Source organism: Sander vitreus, chromosome 14 (genome assembly GCF_031162955.1).
Source record: "Sander vitreus isolate 19-12246 chromosome 14, sanVit1, whole genome shotgun sequence".
NCBI lineage: Eukaryota > Metazoa > Chordata > Actinopteri > Perciformes > Percidae > Sander > Sander vitreus.
In genome coordinates this window covers 26,017,979-26,037,923 of record NC_135868.1, presented here as the reverse complement: position 1 = coordinate 26,037,923, position 19,945 = coordinate 26,017,979, and the positions used below count along the sequence as shown (strand labels likewise).

The 19,945-nt window shown below is 43.5% G+C and overlaps 1 protein-coding gene across 6 annotated transcripts in view; it reads left to right on the top strand.

Moving 5' to 3' along the window:
• Nucleotides 1-19,667, top strand: part of ptprua (protein tyrosine phosphatase receptor type Ua) — a 125,027-nt gene extending 105,360 nt beyond the window's left edge. For all 6 annotated transcript variants that reach the window (XM_078268138.1, XM_078268133.1, XM_078268135.1 and 3 more), the window contains 4 exons: nucleotides 8,388-8,513; nucleotides 13,290-13,447; nucleotides 14,741-14,876; nucleotides 18,624-19,667. In XM_078268138.1, coding sequence (XP_078124264.1) covers nucleotides 8,388-8,513; nucleotides 13,290-13,447; nucleotides 14,741-14,876; nucleotides 18,624-18,686 — 483 coding nt within the window. In that variant the 3' untranslated portion in view covers nucleotides 18,687-19,667. The remainder of the gene's footprint in view (nucleotides 1-8,387; nucleotides 8,514-13,289; nucleotides 13,448-14,740; nucleotides 14,877-18,623) is intronic.
• Nucleotides 19,668-19,945: the final 278 nt, after the last annotated feature.

Genomic DNA, 19,945 nt, shown 5'->3' with positions numbered 1-19,945 from the left:
GAGTGCACTGATTTAAAAAAAAAAAAAAAAAGTGTACATGGATGGAGTCTGTGTCTTTATTATTTAGAAATAACCAATAATACTGACCAATAATGTTTGACTCTCATAACAAATGACTCAATTAAAACCACATTTACCAGTTGAGAAACAAACTCCAGTGAAAGTAGAGAGCATGATGATTGATTATGATATTATTAACGGAATTTATGTCAATAGATCATAATTGAATCGGTTCTTAAGCCTTTAATGATTACGATTAACGATTTTTAGTTTGCTTCAGATGAACCAAATAAATCAAATCAAACTCTCTGTACCATGTTGCATTGCAGAGCATCATATTCTTTTTTCGCCTCCTATCGCATTGAATCGCATTGTGTTAAATCAGATCGTATTGAATCGCGCTGCATCGCAACGGGGTGAATGGTATCGTGTGCAGGGTTTCCGCGGGGTCTTAAAAAGCCTACAACTTCAAAATCTAAATTTTAGGTCTTAAAAAGTCTTAAATTTGCTGAAGAATTGTGTTCTAGGTCTTAAATAATTTCAAACAGGTCTAAATTTTCTCATTGAAATGCTCCTGCAGTGCTCTACAATTATGTGGTGTTGTAGTTCTTTTGCTATTTCAAATAGAATTTGCTGTATGACTACAAATGAGACCAAAATGCAACTTATTATTATTATTATTATTATTATTATTATTATTCATTACTGAATGCCAGAGTGACTCGCTGAGCAAATTCAAATTGTGCTCTCACGAGAACTCTGGATTTCCAGGGTAATGGGGAAGTGCAAGTTTAGCAATGTTTCCGGACATTGACAGGTTTTTTTTGATGTCGTGATTTAGGTCTTAAATTTCATTTATAATGGTCTTAAAAAAAGTCTTAAGTCTTATATTTGACTTGGTGAAACCTGCAGAAACCCTGGTATTGCATGGGCAGTTGCTACAGTTGTATCTTTACTGTATAATATCGTTGGCAAATCACCGAGATGCGTATCACATTGGCCTCAGACTGGAGATGCACATCTCTACTACACTCTAATAATACAGATATCGCCACAGTATAATATTAGAGCAGGGCTTCTTAACATGTTCTGGACCTCATTTTTAAGGACCCAAAATTCTCATGACCCCCAACACAGAGTTGTCGTGTCAAATTGCCAAAGGTTTGTCTTTTAACAGCGTTACCATATAAAAATGATAGATTCGTATTATTCATTCAGCTTACTGAGGTTTAACTTCTGCTACCAGAGCAGCTTTTTTCTCTGAGAAATGTACAGCATGTATTACCTAAAGAAGATATGGGGAGTGTAGTGTCGGGCCAATTTCCTTCCAGTTCCAAACAGTAAGCTGAAAACCAGAGCAAAAGTATAGAAACAAAAAAAGAAACGTAAAGCAAGATAAGCTGTCAGCCTCTCTACCTGAGCCAGCAGACAGTCATTCAAAGAGCTATTCCTCCTGCCTGAGAAATCCAAAAAACAGCCTTGTAGGTCTGGGTATTGTCAAAGAGAAGGAGCTCTGTCATGGCTGTGTAGAAGGCAGCATACTAACCTCCATCAGTCTGACGTGGACCTTATTGAGCTTCTTACTGTAATAAATGTAAAACAAATAATAATCATTGGACACTGGAATAATCATTCATATCATCCATCCATCCATCCATCTTCATCCGCTTATCCGGGGTCGGGTCGCGGGGGTAGCAGCTCCAGCAGGGGACCCCAAACTTCCCTTTCCCGGGCCACATTAACCAGTGACTGGGGGATCCCGAGGCGTTCCCAGGCCAGGTTAGAGATATAATCCCTCCACCTAGTCCTGGGTCTCCCCCGAGGCCTCCTCCCAGCTGGACGTGCCTGGAACACCTCCCTAGGGAGGCGCCCAGGGGGCATCCTTACCAGATGCCCGAACCACCTCAACTGGCTCCTTTCGAGGCAAAGGAGCAGCGGCTCTACTCCGAGCTCCTCACGGATAACTGAGCTTCTCACCCTATCTCTAAGGGAGACGCCAGCTACCCTCCTGAGGAAACCCATTTCGGCCGCCTGTACCCTGGATCTTGTTCTTTCGGTCATGACCCAGCCTTCATGACCATAGGTGAGGGTAGGAACAAAAACTGACCGGTAGATTGAGAGCTTTGCCTTCTGGCTCAGCTCTCTTTTTCGTCTAACGGTGCGATAAATTGAATGTAATACCGCACCTGCTGTGCCGATTCTCCGACCAATCTCCCGCTCCATTGTCCCCTCACTCGCGAACAAGACCCCAAGGTACTTGAACTCCTTCACTTGGGGTAAGGACTCATTCCCTACCTGGAGAAGGCACGCCATCGGTTTCCTGCTGAGAACCATGGCCTCCGATTTAGAGGTGCTGATCCTCATCCCAGCCACTTCACACTCGGCTGCGAACCGATCCAGTGAGTGCTGAAGGTCACAGGCCGATGATGCCATCAGGACCACATCATCTGCAAAAAGCAGCGATGAGATCCCCAGCCCACCGAACTGCACCCCCTCTCCACCCCGACTACGCCTCGATATCCTGTCCATAAATACCACAAACAGGATTGGTGACAAAGCGCAGCCCTGGCGGAGGCCAACTCTCACCTGAAACGAGTCTGACTTACTGCCGAGAACCCGGACACAGCTCTCGCTTTGGTCGTACAGAGATTGGATGGCCCTGAGAAGGGACCCCCTCACCCCGTACTCCCGCAGCACCTCCCACAGTATCTCCCGGGGCACCCGGTCATACACCTTCTCCAGATCCACAAAACACATGTAGACTGGTTGGGCATACTCCCAGGCTCCCTCCAGGATCCTTGCGAGAGTAAAGATCTGGTCCGTTGTTCCACGACCAGGACGGAATCCGCATTGTTCCTCTTCAACCTGAGATTCGACTATCGACCGAACCCTCCTTTCCAGCACCTTGGGGTAGACTTTACCGGGGAGGCTGAGAAGTGTGATACCCCTGTAATTGGCACACACCCTCTGGTCCCCCCTTTTTTAAAAAGGGGAACCACCACCCCGGTCTGCCACTCCTTAGGCACCGTCCCAGACTTCCACGCAATGTTGAAGAGGCGTGTCAACCAAGACAACCCCTCCACACCCAGAGCTTTAAGCATTTCTGGACGGATCTCATCAATTCCTGGGGCTTTGCCACTGTGGAGTTGTTTAACTACCTCAGCAACCTCCACCAGGGAAATTGACGACAATCCCCCCATCATCCTCCAGCTCTGCCTCTACCATAGAGGGCGTATTAGTCGGATTTAGGAGTTCCTCAAAGTGCTCCTTCCACCGCCCTATTACCTCCTCAGTTGAGGTCAACAGCGTCCCATCCTTACTGTACACAGCTTGGATGGTTCCCCGCTTCCCCCCTCCTGAGGTGGCGAACGGTTTTCCAGAAGCACCTTGGTGCCGACCGAAAGTCCTTCTCCATGTCTTCTCCGAACTTCTCTCACACACGCTGCTTTGCCTCTTTCACGGCAGAGGCTGCAGCCCTTCGGGCCCTTCGGTACCTTGCAACTGCCTCGGAGTCGTCTAGGGATAACATATCCCGGAAAGACTCCTTCTTCAGTCGGACGGCTTCCCCTGACCACCGGTGTCCACCACGGTGTTCGTGGGTTACCGCCCCTTGAGGCACCTAAGACCCTAAGACCACAGCTCCTCACCGCAGCTTCAGCAATGGAAACTTTGAACATTGTCCACTCGGGTTCAATGCCCCCCAGCCTCCACAGGGATGCACGAAAAGCTCCGCCGGAGGTGTGAGTTGAAAGTCTGTCGGACAGGGGCCTCCTCCAGACGTTCCCAATTTACCCGCACTACCCGTTTGGGCTTACCAGGTCTGTCAGAGTCTTCCCCCACCCCCTGACCCAACTCACCACCAGATGGTGATCGGTTGACAGCTCCGCCCCTCTCTTCACCCGAGTGTCCAAAACATACGGCCTCAGATCAGATGAAACGATTATAAAATCGATCATTGACCTTTGGCCTAGGGTGCTCTGGTACCAAGTACACTTATGAGCATCCATATGTTCGAACATGGTGTTCGTTATAGACAATCCATGACTAGCACAGAAGTCCAACAACAAACAACCACTCTGGTTTAGATCAGGGAGGCCGTTCCTCCCAATCACGCCTCTCCATGTGTCTCCATCATTGCCCACGTGCACGTTGAAGTCCCCCAGCAGAACTATGGAGTCCCCGACTGGAGCCCCATGCAGGACTCCACTCAAGGTCTCCAAGAAGGCTGAATACTCCGAACTCTTGTTTGGTGCATATGCACAAACAACAGTCAGAGTTTTCCCCCCCACAACCCGCAGGCATAGGGAGGCGACCCTCTCGTCCACCGGGTTAAACTCCAACGTAGCGGCGCTCAGCCGGGGGCTTGTGAACAATCTGTTTGAGTCTGCTGATTAATAATTATTATTCACTACACTTTAATTCTGCATTGACAGTTTCGTATGAGTAAAGTGTTGCCTGTATACGCCGCAGTTACCTTGTATGCAAGACATGTGGGGCGGTATTCACAAAGCATCCTATCCTATCACTAAACAGCACTAAAGAGTTTCCTCTTGAGATGTGTTCACAAAGCTGCTGACAGACACGTTTAGTCAAGAACAAAGAGAAGGAGCCAGGTTGATCCATTTGCTATGGGTGACATCATGTTTCATGAATGAACCTACGCGCTATGCTTAGAGCCATTGGTTGACAGGTGACCCATCTGTATAAGTGTGAACTAAAATATCACACTAACATAAATACACAGGAGCATGAGGAACAGCTTCATTTCTATTATAGATGGATGGATGGATGGATGGATGGATGGATGGATGGATAGATAGATAGATCAGCATGTGATATTTTTCAGCAATAAATCATCATACTTTGATGTGATAATTCCACACATCACAGTATGTACCGACTTTACTTTATAATCTAGCGGCGGCCATGAAATCAGCTTTATTTATGTATTCATTGCAGTTGGTTTAATGTGCACTTAATGATCTGTTCAAAAAATTGGGGTCTCAGGAGCGCACGTTTGGTTTGATGAATCATTCTGACAGAAAGCTGAGATATCTCATGTTTATCAGCACTCAAAGTTGTATTTTTCCAGTGTCCAAGTAGCGGAGTGCAAACTGTTGTCCTCTCTGGCGATTGTTTCGACTCTCAGAGTAACAACCTGTGACACAGCATTATCAGCAATAGCTGGCAATTAGTCACGGAATTTCATGTCATGTCAGCTAGCCAGAACAATTTGATAGGTGCAAGGAATGATTATTTTCATTTTTGATTTCAGATTTCAGTTGTTTAGTTTAGAAAATGTCAGAAAATGAATTACAAAAAAATGCCATTGACATTTTCTCTGAACCTAAGGTCATTAGATTTCTTTAGTACTTTTTAAACGGTTCACAGTCACTCCTTATACTGTCCACGGTCATATAAAGGAAAAATGTTGTTAATTCATTTTTTGCTTAATCAACACATTACCTCAGCATTAGGCCTGGAATTTCACTATTTTATGTACAAGGCCACTCGGCCCTTGGTGTTGGCAATATTTTGCCCATTGCCAGAGCAGCAAGGCCATCAAATAAACGATGATTGAAAGTCCACAGAAATAATGTTTTTAATGTTTAACGTTAGGCTTGAAGCGTAACTCTCACCAAAATGCAACCTAGTGTCTTTTTGTGAATGTACCCAAGTCAAACTTTCATTTAAAAGCATAATTAGGACGGAAACGCCACTTTTAAGATTTACCATATTTTAGTTTTTCGGTCAAATGGCCTTTTGAATGGGAGTGCTAAGGGCACTACTATGATCGCATCAAAATCACTATTTTTAAAACACTAAGAAGGCTCGACACAACATGAGACTTTGCTCCAAGTATCACCAGGGGCTCTACACATGAACTCCAGCATTGAGGACATTGTTTGTGTACACAGAGTTTACTAAAAAGAAAGGCTTTGAACAACTCACTTTAGCAGATGTTGTTTACGCTATCCACCATCTTGCCAGTAAAAAAGTGTCGATCTCCGAATGCGAATGAACGGACTCCATAGGAGGAAATGTCATTCTTATGAGGCTCCTTTTTCAACTACAAGGTCAATATTGTTTTTCACGAACGACAAAACAATGTCTTGTCCGTGCATTTATATGGAACTAAGCTTTTGGAGCTTTCCATCTTTACTCTCCTCCCTCGAATATTTTTGACTGGCTCGATGGACAGCGACCGGAAACTCTTCTCAGACGTTTATTCAGTCACAGCTTTGCAGCATGGGCACATCAGGATGAGTTTGAAGAAGTCTACATCGTCGGTGCTAGATTTGTGTCCAAGTGTTGTCATAATTAGCCCGGATTACCAGCGCTTCATATGAGGCTCAAAATCAAAACCCTCCACTGGTTATGTGTGCAGCGTTTCCCTTGATGTTGTCCAATGAGAATTCAGAATTTTAACAAAAGATCTATTGTGTCTATAAAACGTATCTAAAGAGGCAAAGGATGAAACGGCGAAATCAGCTGGGGCATTGCGGGCGGGGCATCAAGGCCACTGTGGCTGCAGGCGATACATTTTTTTTGAGGGGCAAAGGGCCATGGCCGTCATAGCACCCGTAAATCCCTGCCCTGCTCAGCACTACTTATAATCGCAGGTACAATACTACTTATGAATGTCGGAGGGAAAAAAATCAACTGAAACATAAACAGGACTGCTCATATTACCATTTCTTCTGATGTAGCGTGTGGAGGCCACATGCCATTCCTTCAGATAAGACGTCAATGTGACAGGGTGAGGTGACTGAGGACGGGTCATCGCTGACACAAAGCTTCAATCCTGCATTCAGGCCGCCCTTTTTAATTTACACCAGCTGTCACGGCACTAACGCTTTCTTATCGTTCCGTGTTCGCTCAAGCGTGGGTTTTATTCTGCCGCCTTCCTATCGTCGCTCTGTCCCCGTGTCATGTTGGATTCCAGCTCAACATTTCCACCATGCCTGTCAGCTGCAACCTGTCCTCCTTCCTCTGTCACTCTTTTCCTCTTCTCCTTCCTTGTCTCTAGCTGCCAGTGGATTCACAGTTCACTCCCCCGACACACACACACTCACTCACACTCAGTTTGCCCTCCTGCGTTGCAGCTGTCTGAATGTATAAATATTTATCTCTCCTCCTGCCCAATGTCACCTGGCAATACCCTTGTGTCATTGTGAAATGCCATTATCACTTCCGACTCCAGGGGTCCCCTCAACCCCAAAGTCACCGCAGAACTTGTCAGCGTGTCAACACCGCTCCCCCGTGGGTTTTATCGCTCTCTCCTATCGGCCGAGAAGACGCGTCTTTGAAGCAGCGGGGATGGGAGACCTTGGCTCTCGCGAGCGCCAACCTCTGGGCTAACTTCCTGTTTATCTCTCCCAGGCATAGCCAAGGTCTCCTTCTCCATTAATTTATAATGTGCTAATGGTAATGATTTGGACTCATGAATAATTCAAGCTAGGTGATCGCGGCTCATGTGAAGGATTGTTCTTGGCGACGAGTGGGTTGTTTTTTTTGGCTCATTTAATTTACGGTTGCTATTTGTAGATAATCATTGTCATTTAGGCTAATTGTCTCTGCTGTCAATACTCAGGTGTCTTGTTACTGGGCTGCACCATCACTGGCTGCTGACACCAGGGTCTGTCCTGCCTCCAGCAACAGGGGGCTAATCACCTCTCCTTTTCTTTTCTTTTCTTTGCTTTTCTCCTCTCCTCTCTTCTCTCTCATCCTCTCCTTTTCATTTCTCCTCTCCCTCATCCTCTCCTTTACTTTTCTCCTCTCCTTTTCATTTCTCCTCTCCTCTCCCTCATCCTCTCCTTTTCATTTCTCCTCTCCTCTCCCTCATCCTCTCCTTTACTTTTCTCCTCTCCCTCATCCTCTCCTTTACTTTTCTCCTCTCCATTAATCCTCTCCTTTTCTTTTCTCCTCTCCCTCATCCTCTCCTTTACTTTTCTCCTCTTTTCCGCTATCCTCATCCTCTCCTCTCCTCCTCTCCTTTTCTCCTCTCCTCTCCTCTTTTCCGCTATCCTCATCCTCTCTTCTCTCCTTTCCTCCTCTTTTCTTCTCTTTTCTCCTCATCCTCTCCTCTTCTTTCCTCCCTTCTTTTCTCCTCTCCTATTCTCTTCTTCCCTTTCCTCTTCTTCCCTCGCCTCTTCTTCCCTTTTCTCTTCTTCACTCTCCTTTTCTTCCCTCCCCTCTTTTCTCCTCTTCTTCTTTCCTCTCTTGTTTGATTTTGTTGTGTTTTCTATTTAATTTTTTATTTTATTTAGGTTTTTCTTTTCTTGACTTGTTTTTGATTTATGTGATTGGGATTCTTCTCTGAAAATTGTCCAATAAAGGGACTTTAAAAACCCAAACGGCTTCTCCCCCCCACCTCCTCTCTCCAGCCTTGTCTGCAGTACTGGCCTGAACCGGGGTTGCAGCAGTTTGGGCCAATGACGGTGGAGCTTCTGTCCAGGACGGCCGACGATGACGTAATCATCCGTCTCTTCCGGGTTCAGAACATCACTCGGGTAGGTGGATCCCCCCCCCCCCCCCCAACATCAGTCCCACGCTCCTACTTATGGAGATGATGGATAGACCCAATCAGTGATATTTTAATATATCTGGTAAATCAGGAGCAACCTCTTGTCAAAATACATGCAAAAAACAAGGTGTGAATTTTAGATTAGAGGTACACCGTAACATACTGCAATCCAGACACTGAATTTGTGGCACCCCCAGCTGAAATTGGGTCTTATTGCGTCTTTCCATTGACTTTGTATGCAATCACACCGCCTCTAAATTTGAACACACCGTTAGACAACAATTATTGTGAGCCAGCTGGCTGTGTTAGCAACCACGTAACTTGGTTAAGGTGGAAAAACAACATGATTGATAAACCTTTACTGTCAATTTATAAGTTTGGTCATTATTCTGGACAATTTAGTTTTGTGATCATTTCAACTCCTGCGCTGGCAAAACACAGTATCTGGACAGCTAACATTATGCTAAAACACAGGCAGCCATGTCAGTCTTTCAGCTGTAATTACAGGAGATATTGGGAATGTCTAACATCTACAACATGTCCCACATGGCAAAAAGAATGGTGTGAACAAACCAGTGCCAAAAAGACTGCAAAGACACTATAAAAGATAGTAGATAAAATACTGCAGTAGTACTAATACAGTCGCTTTAGTTCATTAAGTGGGAGCTCTATAACCTACTCCAGGGATCCCCACCTGCTTTGCCTGGGGGCCACTTCTGCAAAATACCAGGAGGCCAGGGGCCAGTAAATAAACATGTATCTAAATAATATGTATCTGGTAAAAACAACCCTGCATACAGCAATTGTCATTTGGCAAATCAGACACAGTGGTTTAGGATTGGTATGAGATGGCAAAATATAGGCAGATTCATCTATCAGTTTTTCTTCGAATTGCATTTTTTTCAAGCTTTCCACATTTGCTGTCCTCACTTATTGTTGCAAAGAGGCAAACCCACTCCCAGCCGCCCGCACAGGTCAGGTGTACGCTGGGGCATTTCTAGGATTTAAGCACATTCAGGGCTTAGCCCGGACATCTGTCCTACTTTATTTAAGTTTTTTTTATGAACAATGCTTTTTATGCACTCTGGCACCTTTTTTTTTTACATTCAAAGTACAAAAAGATGGTCTCAGTGTGAATCAATTTATTTTCATAGTGAGTTAGAAAATGGTCGGCGGGCCACCTGGTTGAGTATCACTGGCCTACACGGTCTGCTTATGTCTGATTTCACTTATTGACAAAGGGCTAGAAATATGTTGCACAGTAAGAAACAAAAACACACTAAAAAGAGATTAGCCAATTAGGCTACTTTCTTATCTGCATGGCGGTCGTCTTACTCCTGAAACAGAACCCTGACCGTCTGGTTTCACCTGGCTGAGAATGTGTCAGAAAGGTGTTGTTGTGAATTTATTAGGGGTGGAATGGTACACTGAAGTCACGGTTCGGTTCATACCTCGGTTCAGACATCACGGTTCGGTTCGTGGGAAAAGCATAAAAAAAATGCAGAAGGCAATTATTTTTATTGTGCATGTCTCAGGCTGTACCACCTAGTGTCATCCAGTCTCTCCCCTGAGCTAGCTGCAACAGCCTGAAGCGTATAAAGTAAGATGTAAACAGTAAACAATAAGTAGGCTACCCCACATCATCTCCAGACTCCATCTGGAACTTGTAAACAAAATAAGACAATCAGCTAATAGTGTGATATGGGAGACAAGCGCTGCTCTCATATGTGAATGCACAGAGCAGGGGTGTTAAAAGAGCAGCTTCGGTTACACAGAGCAGTTGGCGAATTGTGGCGTTAGCTTCACACGCTAACAGCGGAGCTAGCAGCAAACAGCGAAGCTAACGGCAGAGCTAACGGCGGAGCTAAAAGCAGAGCTAACAGCGGAGCAAACAGCGAAGCAAATGGGCCTGGAAGCCATTTGTGGTCGAGGCAAGAAGGGATACAGCTAAAGTACATCCGTGTTTGGTTGTATATGGAAGGGACTAGTTTGCTTCGTGTGGACTCACTGGACCAACTCGACATGTAGGCGGAGCTTGGGAGCTTCAGAGCTAAGGCGGGGCTACAGATTAGGTGTCCCTAAGAAACGTATGTAACAGTAGTTCCACATTACATTAATTCATTTGCACGCAAGTTTTATGAGGTGGCATTACATAAACAGACGTAAACACTGTATACTGCAAATATAACTCAAACTGAACTCAACCGGGCCCCCGATGACAGCAGTGCATGGTGAAAGGCTGCATCTACGTCAAGGTTTCCCTTATGAGACCTATTTACTGTGTGTTCTCCACATTGTCCACCCTACTGTTCCCTAAAATCCTTTAATGAAAGGATGTAATTGCCTTCCATTTGCTGTCTTCACAGCACAAACATACATTAAGATCCAACTGTGAACTCTGAATCACTTTAAATTGCCTTGATACGTCAGCTTGACAACGTTAATGGCAAAATTGCTGTTTAAATGTTGAATTTGCTAATCAAATGAGATGTTTTTTGCTTAATGTTGGATATGAACAAAAACACTTGCTCAAGTCCTGCCTCAGCAAAGCACTGACCCAGCTCTGTGTTGCTGTGGGAATCATTTCCTGGCACTGAATTAATTCATTTATTTTGAGGAGAGCTAATGAAGCCTGATAACTTCTATAACGATTCTGAATGGTGACCTGGGTCCCAGCTGGTGTTTGTTGTTCGCAGCAGTCAGAATGATTTGCTACATTCTAATCCTATTTTCCAAAAAGCAATTGTATCAACAGTACGGTAATGTTATTAGTCACGTATCGTCCCGAGACTTGTTTAATAAGCAGATACGGGCCTGTTATGCAAGTATGTGATATTAAAACAAACAGAACTTTTATTATAAAACTCTGAAACACATTTCTTGATTTTGACCATATCCAATATTTCAGTATGGCTTTTTTGTGTGAATATGTTTGTTTGTGTGTGCGTGTGTGTGTGTGTGTGTATCTGTGTGTCTTCTGAGGAGTTTAGCTTAGCTCCAGCTTCCACTTTAGCTCCAATCCTTTGACCTCAGTAGCCTCAGTAGGTTCTCAGCAGTCTCCTGTAGATTCTTCCAGCAGCTAGTTGATCATGTGTCCTTGTCGTGAAGCCTCCTTTAGTTGACAAACCCTCCTAGCTACTGCGCCCCCTCACCCCTTACCCCACCCTCACGCTGGCCTAAACCCCCCCCTGTCACCTTTCCACTTCTACCCGGCCCCTCGAATATCTCGACACCATGTCAGAAACTGTTCCCACATGACTCTCTGCAGGATCCTGAAGAGACAGACACCACAGAGCAAGACACTGAAAGCCTCTGTCCCAAGAAGGTACTCCACTGTCCTGAAGATACAGCAAAAATGTATCTCACACCAGTGTTGTATTGTTAAAGTTTGTGTTCCTCCAAATTAAAGGTTCCTTGTGGAGTTTTTGACCACTAGTAGTGCTATGGAGCAGTGTTATAATAATCAGCTCCCTGTTTGTTTGTATCTTGTGTGCATGCACACTATTCCGTGCACATGAACTTAAAGGAGAAATCCGGCGCAAAATGAACCTAGGGGTTAATAACACATGGGTACCCAGTCGACTGTACTCTTGGATATGTTTTCATGCTAATCAAATGTGACCAGTTTAATCACAAACCGCTAATTAGCTTATAACGCAAGTTGTCGGGGCACGGCTGAAGTAAAAAGAAATCACTATTTCTATACCACCAACAAGGCTCAAAATAGCACCACACTTCCACGGTAGCATAATGAGGGTCCCTACATGTAAACCGAAGCATTGAGAACTTGAGACAGTTTAGAAAAAGATAGTTTAGAAAGACAGTACCGTTCACATATACAGGCAGGCGCCATCTTGGGAAAACAGTCACGAACAGTCGAACCATGAACGCCCTGCTTGAGCTATGTTACTGGTTACACTGTGTTCATCGTTCAGTTTGCGCTAAAACTGGTCACATTCGAGTAGCATGAAAACATATCCCAGCGAACGAACAACTCGGTACAGATGTGTTATTAACCCCTAGGTTCATTTTGCGCCGGATTTCTCCTTTAAGTTGCGTTTCCACCAAGCGGTTCAGTTTGGTTTGTTATACATTAGAACGGTTATTTTCGCATTTCCATTAGCAAAAGTTGTGGATAGTACTTTTTTGGTACCACCTCAGTCGAGGTTCCAAGCGAGCTTAGCCGATACTAGTACATACTACATAGTGAAGCATGTAGCATGGCCAAAGTCCATCCTCAAGGATTAATATAGGAGCCGGCGATCTCTAGCTCACCTGGTAGAGCGTGCGGCCCCCAGAGTCCTTGGCAGCGGCCAGGGTTCGATCCAACCTGCGGCCCTTTGCTGCATGTTTTCCCCCGTCTCTCTCCCCCTTTCTCATCTATCTGTACTATCTAATATAAAAATGCATAAAAGGCCCAACAAGTAATGTTTCAAATAAAAAAGTAAAAAGGACGGAAATGTAATTATCTGATGTTAACTATGTTTACATTAATGTGTTCTCACTTTAATGTTGTAAGTACAGTACACTGCTATGTACTGCATCTTTAACAGCCAATTAGAAGTTAGGAACAGGAGCTCCACACAATTAAAACAGGTTGTCAAGTGTTGACAGAATCCCCTCTGGCTAGCCAGATAGATGTTTGAATGAGTTTGTGATGTGTGCGGTGTGTTAATGCATACAGTATATGATGTCTTCTATTGAAAAAATCAAACTGTTCTCACATCTTTCTCCCTCGCCCCACAACTCTTGGTCTCTAAAGCTTCAGGAAGGCCAGCTTGTGGTGCGTCACTTCCAGTTCCTGCGCTGGTCCCCATACCGCGACGTGCCCGACTCCAAGAAAGCCTTCCTCAGCCTTTTGGCTCAGGTTCACAACTGGCAGATGGAGTGTGGAGAGGGACGCACCATCGTCCACTGCCTGTGAGTCCGCTTACATGCATCTGCTGTGTGTGTGTGTGTGTGTGTGTGTCTGTGTGTGTCTGTGTCTGTGTGTGTCTGTGTGTTTGTGTGTGCGTGTGTGTATGTGTTTTAGATTTAACCCTCCTGTTGTCCTCGGGTCAAATTTGACCCATTTTCAAACTTTCTTTATCAGAAATGTTGTTTTGTTGTTGTTTGTTTTTGTAAACCAGATTTCCCAAAAATGACTGAATGAAGTTGGCTAGAAGCCTAGGTTTAACACATAATTGTGTAATTGTTATTTATATTTATTTATATAAATGAAGTTTATTGACCATGATTTCAAAAAAGTGTAAAACTAGTTTAGTTTATTATAAGGATCCCCATTAGCTGACGCCTAGACCACCAGCTAGTCTCCCGGGGTCCAAGACAACATTATATCAGACAATGACATGACACATACAGAAAAGAAAAGAAACAATATCATAACAAGGAAACAACAAGAAAAAAAACAAGAAAAAAAAGATATCTTGAAAACAAGAGGGGCGGGAAACAGGGCATGGTCAATGGGAGGACAATACAAGCTACAGTCTACAGTATATTCAAAAGTAAATCAATTCAACATCATGAACGTCCAAGGTTTCCCTCGGAAAAGTTGTTAGGCCCGATGGAAAGTGTCTTTTTTCAATGAGTGTTTCGACAGACTGATGGCAGCATTAATGTAGAGCCCAACAGTGATTTCAGTGATACCAAACCTAAACATTTAAAAAAGCTATTAGACAGACTCCATAGGGCCCTATATTAAGTCAGAGCTAAACACTAACTGGATATTTAAAAAAATAATTACTACTCCTAAACCCTGGTAACGTCATTCTTGTCTGAATGGAAATGCATTAGAAACAACATTCAGACTCTCCATTGACGGCGGGCCTTGGACCTCAAGTAGACTGTGAGATTCCACACTGCCTTCATATTATTCACCTCACAAATCTTTGTGTCTTTACATGAGCTGCATGCCTTCCATTAGATCTGTCCATCTCCAATCAGGCTCTCTGAACTCTGGAGGTCAGGCAGTGCTGTGTGTTAGACATCTCATATCTGATTTTAATGAGAACTTTACTCCGATATCCATCTTAAAAGTCTGCTAGTTGGCCTTTTTTGTGACAGCATGCTTGATCTGTGCTCAGTCAAACTGTGACATTTCCCTCTGAGAGGCTGTCTGCGCCGCTGTAGCACATCTTTATTAGGTCACTCACGTCTTTATACTTCTGCTCTGTGTTTGTGTCTGTGCGTCTTCGTCCCTTCTTTCTGGAGCAGGAACGGCGGCGGTCGAAGCGGTACTTTCTGTGCCAGCACCATGATCTTGGAGATGATTCGTCACCACAGCATGGTAGACGTGTTCTTTGCTGCCAAAACGCTGCGCAACTCCAAGCCAAACATGGTGGAGACAATGGTGAGCAAGCAGGGACCTTCATCTCCTTTTACTGCAACATATTATATATCGCACTACGCGGCTGCCTCAGACAGGGTACGTCAGGGAAGACAGGGCCACAATCCAGAAATGCAGAAATGAAGGGTTGCACGATATTGACAAAATGTGATATTGCGATATCGATTATGAATATTGTGATATCGATATTCATTTTGATATTTTTAAACATATGTAAAATTACAAAAGTTATGGGAAAACGCATCAAAATAGATTCATAACAAATACAACACAAGGTTTATTTCAACTGACGGTAATATTGGACTGGTCCAACATGAATATGTAAATAAGGACCAGGTCTACAGAACAGGACGTGTTTTACTGGTTGGACAGTATAAAATAAATAAATAAAGAGAACAGGACACAACTTTTCTTTCGCTTCTCTGATTCGTTCCGTTTAGTTGTCTCTATCTATTTCTTCACTTACTGTCACTCTGTACGCTCCATAGGGTTTGTCATGTAGTGGACCCGTGCGCTGACGTGTACTAACCTGTGCAGGTGGCACGGTAACTGGCCAATGAAACATGATTATAGCGTTTCAAGCGGGCTCTAAATCAAACACAACTAAGCCACACAGCCAACGGACGGGACGCAGCGCTCCACCAAATAAACTAAATATTGCATACTTATTGCGACACTTTTGATATATTGCGATAACGATATTGAGTCAAGTTGAGCAATACATTTGCGTTTATCATGAGGTCTGACTCCAATTTATGAGCATGCAGTAACAACAACAAAGGAGAGGCAGAAGGGAAATAGAGCTCAGTAGTGTGGTTCCGGAAGTGAAAATCATCAATTACATTTTGGTTATTAGCCATAAAACGAGCCTTACCACGAGCTCCGAGGTTGTGAAACGAAGGTTTATGCCTCTGTAGAAGCCACAAGTCCATATCATGTCAAATCAAATGCTTTCTCAGCATCAAGGCTTAACAGAACAAAATCCTTTGAAATTCTAGGTGAGTATATTATATTAAAAAGGTGTCTGAAGTTGAGAAAGGAGCTCCTTCCTGATTGATTAATAATGTAATGACAGTAACTTATAACAATAACTTATTTCACCAGTAAATTGCTGGTAAACGACAAAACCAAGCACCAGATGGGAAAAGGGTATTTTACAATAACTTAAAATGCACCACAAGGCTGGCGAGTTTCAAGTGAACTGTGTTGTTGAGTCTGTGTTGTTTTTCCGACAACAGCAGCTGCAGTCAGACTGTTAGGTCCCGCTGTTGGAATCCTCTACAGGGAAATACAGTCACACTTTACACCGCTTAATGTAAGCTGTCAGCATTTTAACCATTGTGTTTAATCCAGCTACTAGCTAACGGTAACTTAGAGTCCCATGCAGTGATGCTTTTGAAAAAAGTCAGGCACCAAAATGAGGCACCGAAATTTTTGTTCTTATTCGGTCTCGTTACTACCGTTTACGTCGGAACCGGTGCCCTATTGGCACCGCGTTTCGGTACCAAATCCTATAAATAGTACACCTCAGGTTTTAGTGTCACTCCTTCAGTTTCTAAGAGCTGGGGCTTCTGCCTTAATCCATTATTTAGCACTGACATCATCAGTCATACAGGGACAAATCCATAGTGGAGGAGACAGCATTACTAATCTCTCCACCCGCAGTCACCTTAACGGACCAGCATGCAGTGCAGCTATATAAGGGACAAGATGGCTTTTGAGTAAGGAGATCACACACAAATACAAACATAAATAGACAGTGAATGAATCATCACAGTTATGTGTTTTTAGTTGTTTTTGTGGATAGCAGAAGTATAGGGGTTTTGACCCTTTCTTGTCTGATACTCCCAAAGGTTTAAAGAATAAGCCTGGATATATTAAAGCTCTCTCATTAACACATTATTGCTCTTTTATTTAATCTGACCTGTTAGAGGGCATCTGCAGGTCCTAAAAAGCTTTGTATTCAGTTTCCTTAAAAAAGGCCTTAGAGGATATTAAAGTCTTACATTTAACTTAAAAAAAATATTTTCTCTCATCTGTCATAGGCATTAACGTAAGTTATAAAATGTTTGTGATTGCGGGCTGTTGAACACATAAGCACTCTTACTACTGCTAGCTAGGGGTGTAACGATCAATCCTTTAAGGTCCTATAACATGCTGCTTTTCGGATGCTTTTACATAGGCCTCAGTGGTCCCCTAATACTGTATCTGAAGTCTCTTTTATATAGACCTTAGTGGTCCCCTAATACTGTATCTGAAGTCTCTTTTATATAGACCTTAGTGGTCCCCTAATACTGTATCTGAAGTCTCTTTTATATAGGCCTTAGTGGTCCCCTAATACTGTATCTGAAGTCTCTTTTATATAGGCCTCAGTGGTCCCCTAATACTGTATCTGAAGTCTCTTTTATATAGGCCTTAGTGGTCCCCTAATACTGTATCTGAAGTCTCTTTTATATAGACCTTAGTGGTCCCCCTAATACTGTATCTGAAGTCTCTTTTATATAGGCCTTAGTGGTCCCCTAATACTGTATCTGAAGTCTCTTTTATATAGACCTTAGTGGTCCCCCTAATACTGTATCTGAAGTCTCTTTTATATAGGCCTTAGTGGTCCCCTAATACTGTATCTGAAGTCTCTTTTATATAGACCTTAGTGGTCCCCTAATACTGTATCTGAAGTCTCTTTTATATAGGCCTTAGTGGTCCCCTAATACTGTATCTGAAGTATCTTTTATATAGGCCTCAGTGGTCCCCTAATACTGTATCTGAAGTCTCTTTTATATAGACCTTAGTGGTCCCCTAATACTGTATCTGAAGTCTCTTTTATATAGGCCTTAGTGGTCCCCTAATACTGTATCTGAAGTCTCTTTTATATAGGCCTTAGTGGTCCCCTAATACTGTATCTGAAATCTCTTTCCCGAAATTCAGCCTTGGTGCCGAATTACAGCCACTAGAGCCAGTCCCATAATGAGCTTTCCTTAGGATGTGCCATTTCTCTGTCTGTAGCTTTAAATGCTATTGAGGAGGAGAAAATCATGTTGTAGTTGCTTTTTGTAAATATATATAAATGTAACTGATTGTGTTAAATGATGTTATGTATCGGTCGCAGGCTCCTGAATTGAATCTAATCCAAATCATATTGTGGCAGACTTTGTGATATCAGTAAATATTGCATCGTTGTGCAAAGAATCAATATAATAGCGTATTGTGCTCAAACGTGTGATTTACAGCCCTACTGCTAGCTGCAGTAGCTAGGAGACTCACTGTCTCATAATGGGCATGTTTTAATCTTAGCAACGGTGAACCTGGAGGTGTTAGTAGGATCAGTTCATTGTTGGTTTCGGTCTGCACATAAGATAAGACAAATACAGACTACCACTAGATTGATCATTTAACTCTGGTAGACACACCAAGAACTAAATTACAATGTTTGATCATTACATTACTTCTGGAATGCACTGAATATTACAAAAGATGATTTCCAATAAAGTAGGAACAGATGAATGGTGTTTTAAGCCCCCAACGGCGACTTCAAGGCAGCGCTGCGACCGTCAACTTCAAGGAACCTAAACCTAACCTTAATCCTAACCATTGCCTAATCCTAGTGCCTTCCAGGCAGCGCTGCCTGGAATGAGACGTTGGGGGCTTGAAACACCAAACACCGGAACATTTAAGGGAACATTTCTATTTCACACAAATTATTTACTGTTGATATGAAAAAATAATCTTGATCAATCTCTGTGCTTGTTCTAGGAGCAGTACCGGTTCTGCTATGACCTGGCCCAGGAGTACCTGGACTGTTTGGAAGTCAGATAGCACCAATCCCTCCCTTCTGGTCCCTCTTGGAGGAGAAGGTCTGCATCCTGGATCTGTGCTCCTGCCTCCTTTAATCCATGTATACAGCTCTGGTATTCTGTCTGCGCCATGCCTGGATGAAACACTGTCTGCCGTAAAGACATTACAATTTAGAAAGCTCACTGGACAACTTGTAACATACTACTGACACCCTTTTTTGCTTTTCCTCTGCGTTCTGATCCCACCTGTACTCTTTCGTGCCACTTCACATCTGCCAAATCAGAGGACACTTAACAGGAGTAGAGTCGGTTTTATATCCAACCTCCGTCGAAGCAGCTGGACTAGCTGTCGTGCACCTCGCCGACAGGACTCAAAGAGCTCAGCTGTATCCTGCCTTACTATGAACAAACACTGAAAGGGAACTACAGTTGATGCCAACCACTGGGTGATATTTTGTGTTTGTTTGTAACACTGTAAATGGTGCAATCTGCTGTTGGTGACCATCCCATGTCGTACGGTACTATATTTGAACTTTATTGTGGGTGAGGCTGACAATTGAAGGTAAGCCGAGGGAAGAAGTCAGTCAAATCTGATGGACATATCTGTACAGTAGAGTTGTCTTGGACCTAATTTCTCTTTATTTATTTTCTCTGTATATAGATGCTTTTTTCCCCCCTCCCCTCCCCCCGGTGTTTCTAGATGTTCTTAACGTCTTATCAATGTGCCAATCCATTCTCTCTGTGTTTGTAAATGGGGACCACTTCAGCATCTGCATGCCCAGTCTTAAGTGTTTCATTGCAGTGTGTGGCCCAAGTCTGCTTCAGGATGGATTCTGCAACGTAAATCCCTCCGCTCGTCCTCAGAGAGCTCCGCAAAGAATAACGCGTGTTGCTGTGAGAATATGGCGAAAAATCTGTTGCTTTCTAAATTTGTATTTATTCAATGTGTTTTATTTTCTAAATAGTGTATAAAACAGGAAAGTAAATAAAATATGTTGTTGCTTAACAACCATGCTTTTTGGAGAGATTTTTTTCGGGTACGCCTAGGGCCCCTGGACAGGAACCTCTGTATGAAGTGACTGTTAACATTTCAATCAAATAAGCACAAAGCCACGCTGAAAGGCCAAACAATAGACAGAAAAAGACCACAAAGAGATGTGAAATGACCACAAAGAGATGCAAAACTACCATCAAGAGACTCAGAAGACCACCAAGAGATGTGGAATTAAGAGATGCAAGATGACCACAAAGAGACACAAGGGCTATGTTCAGACTGCAGGC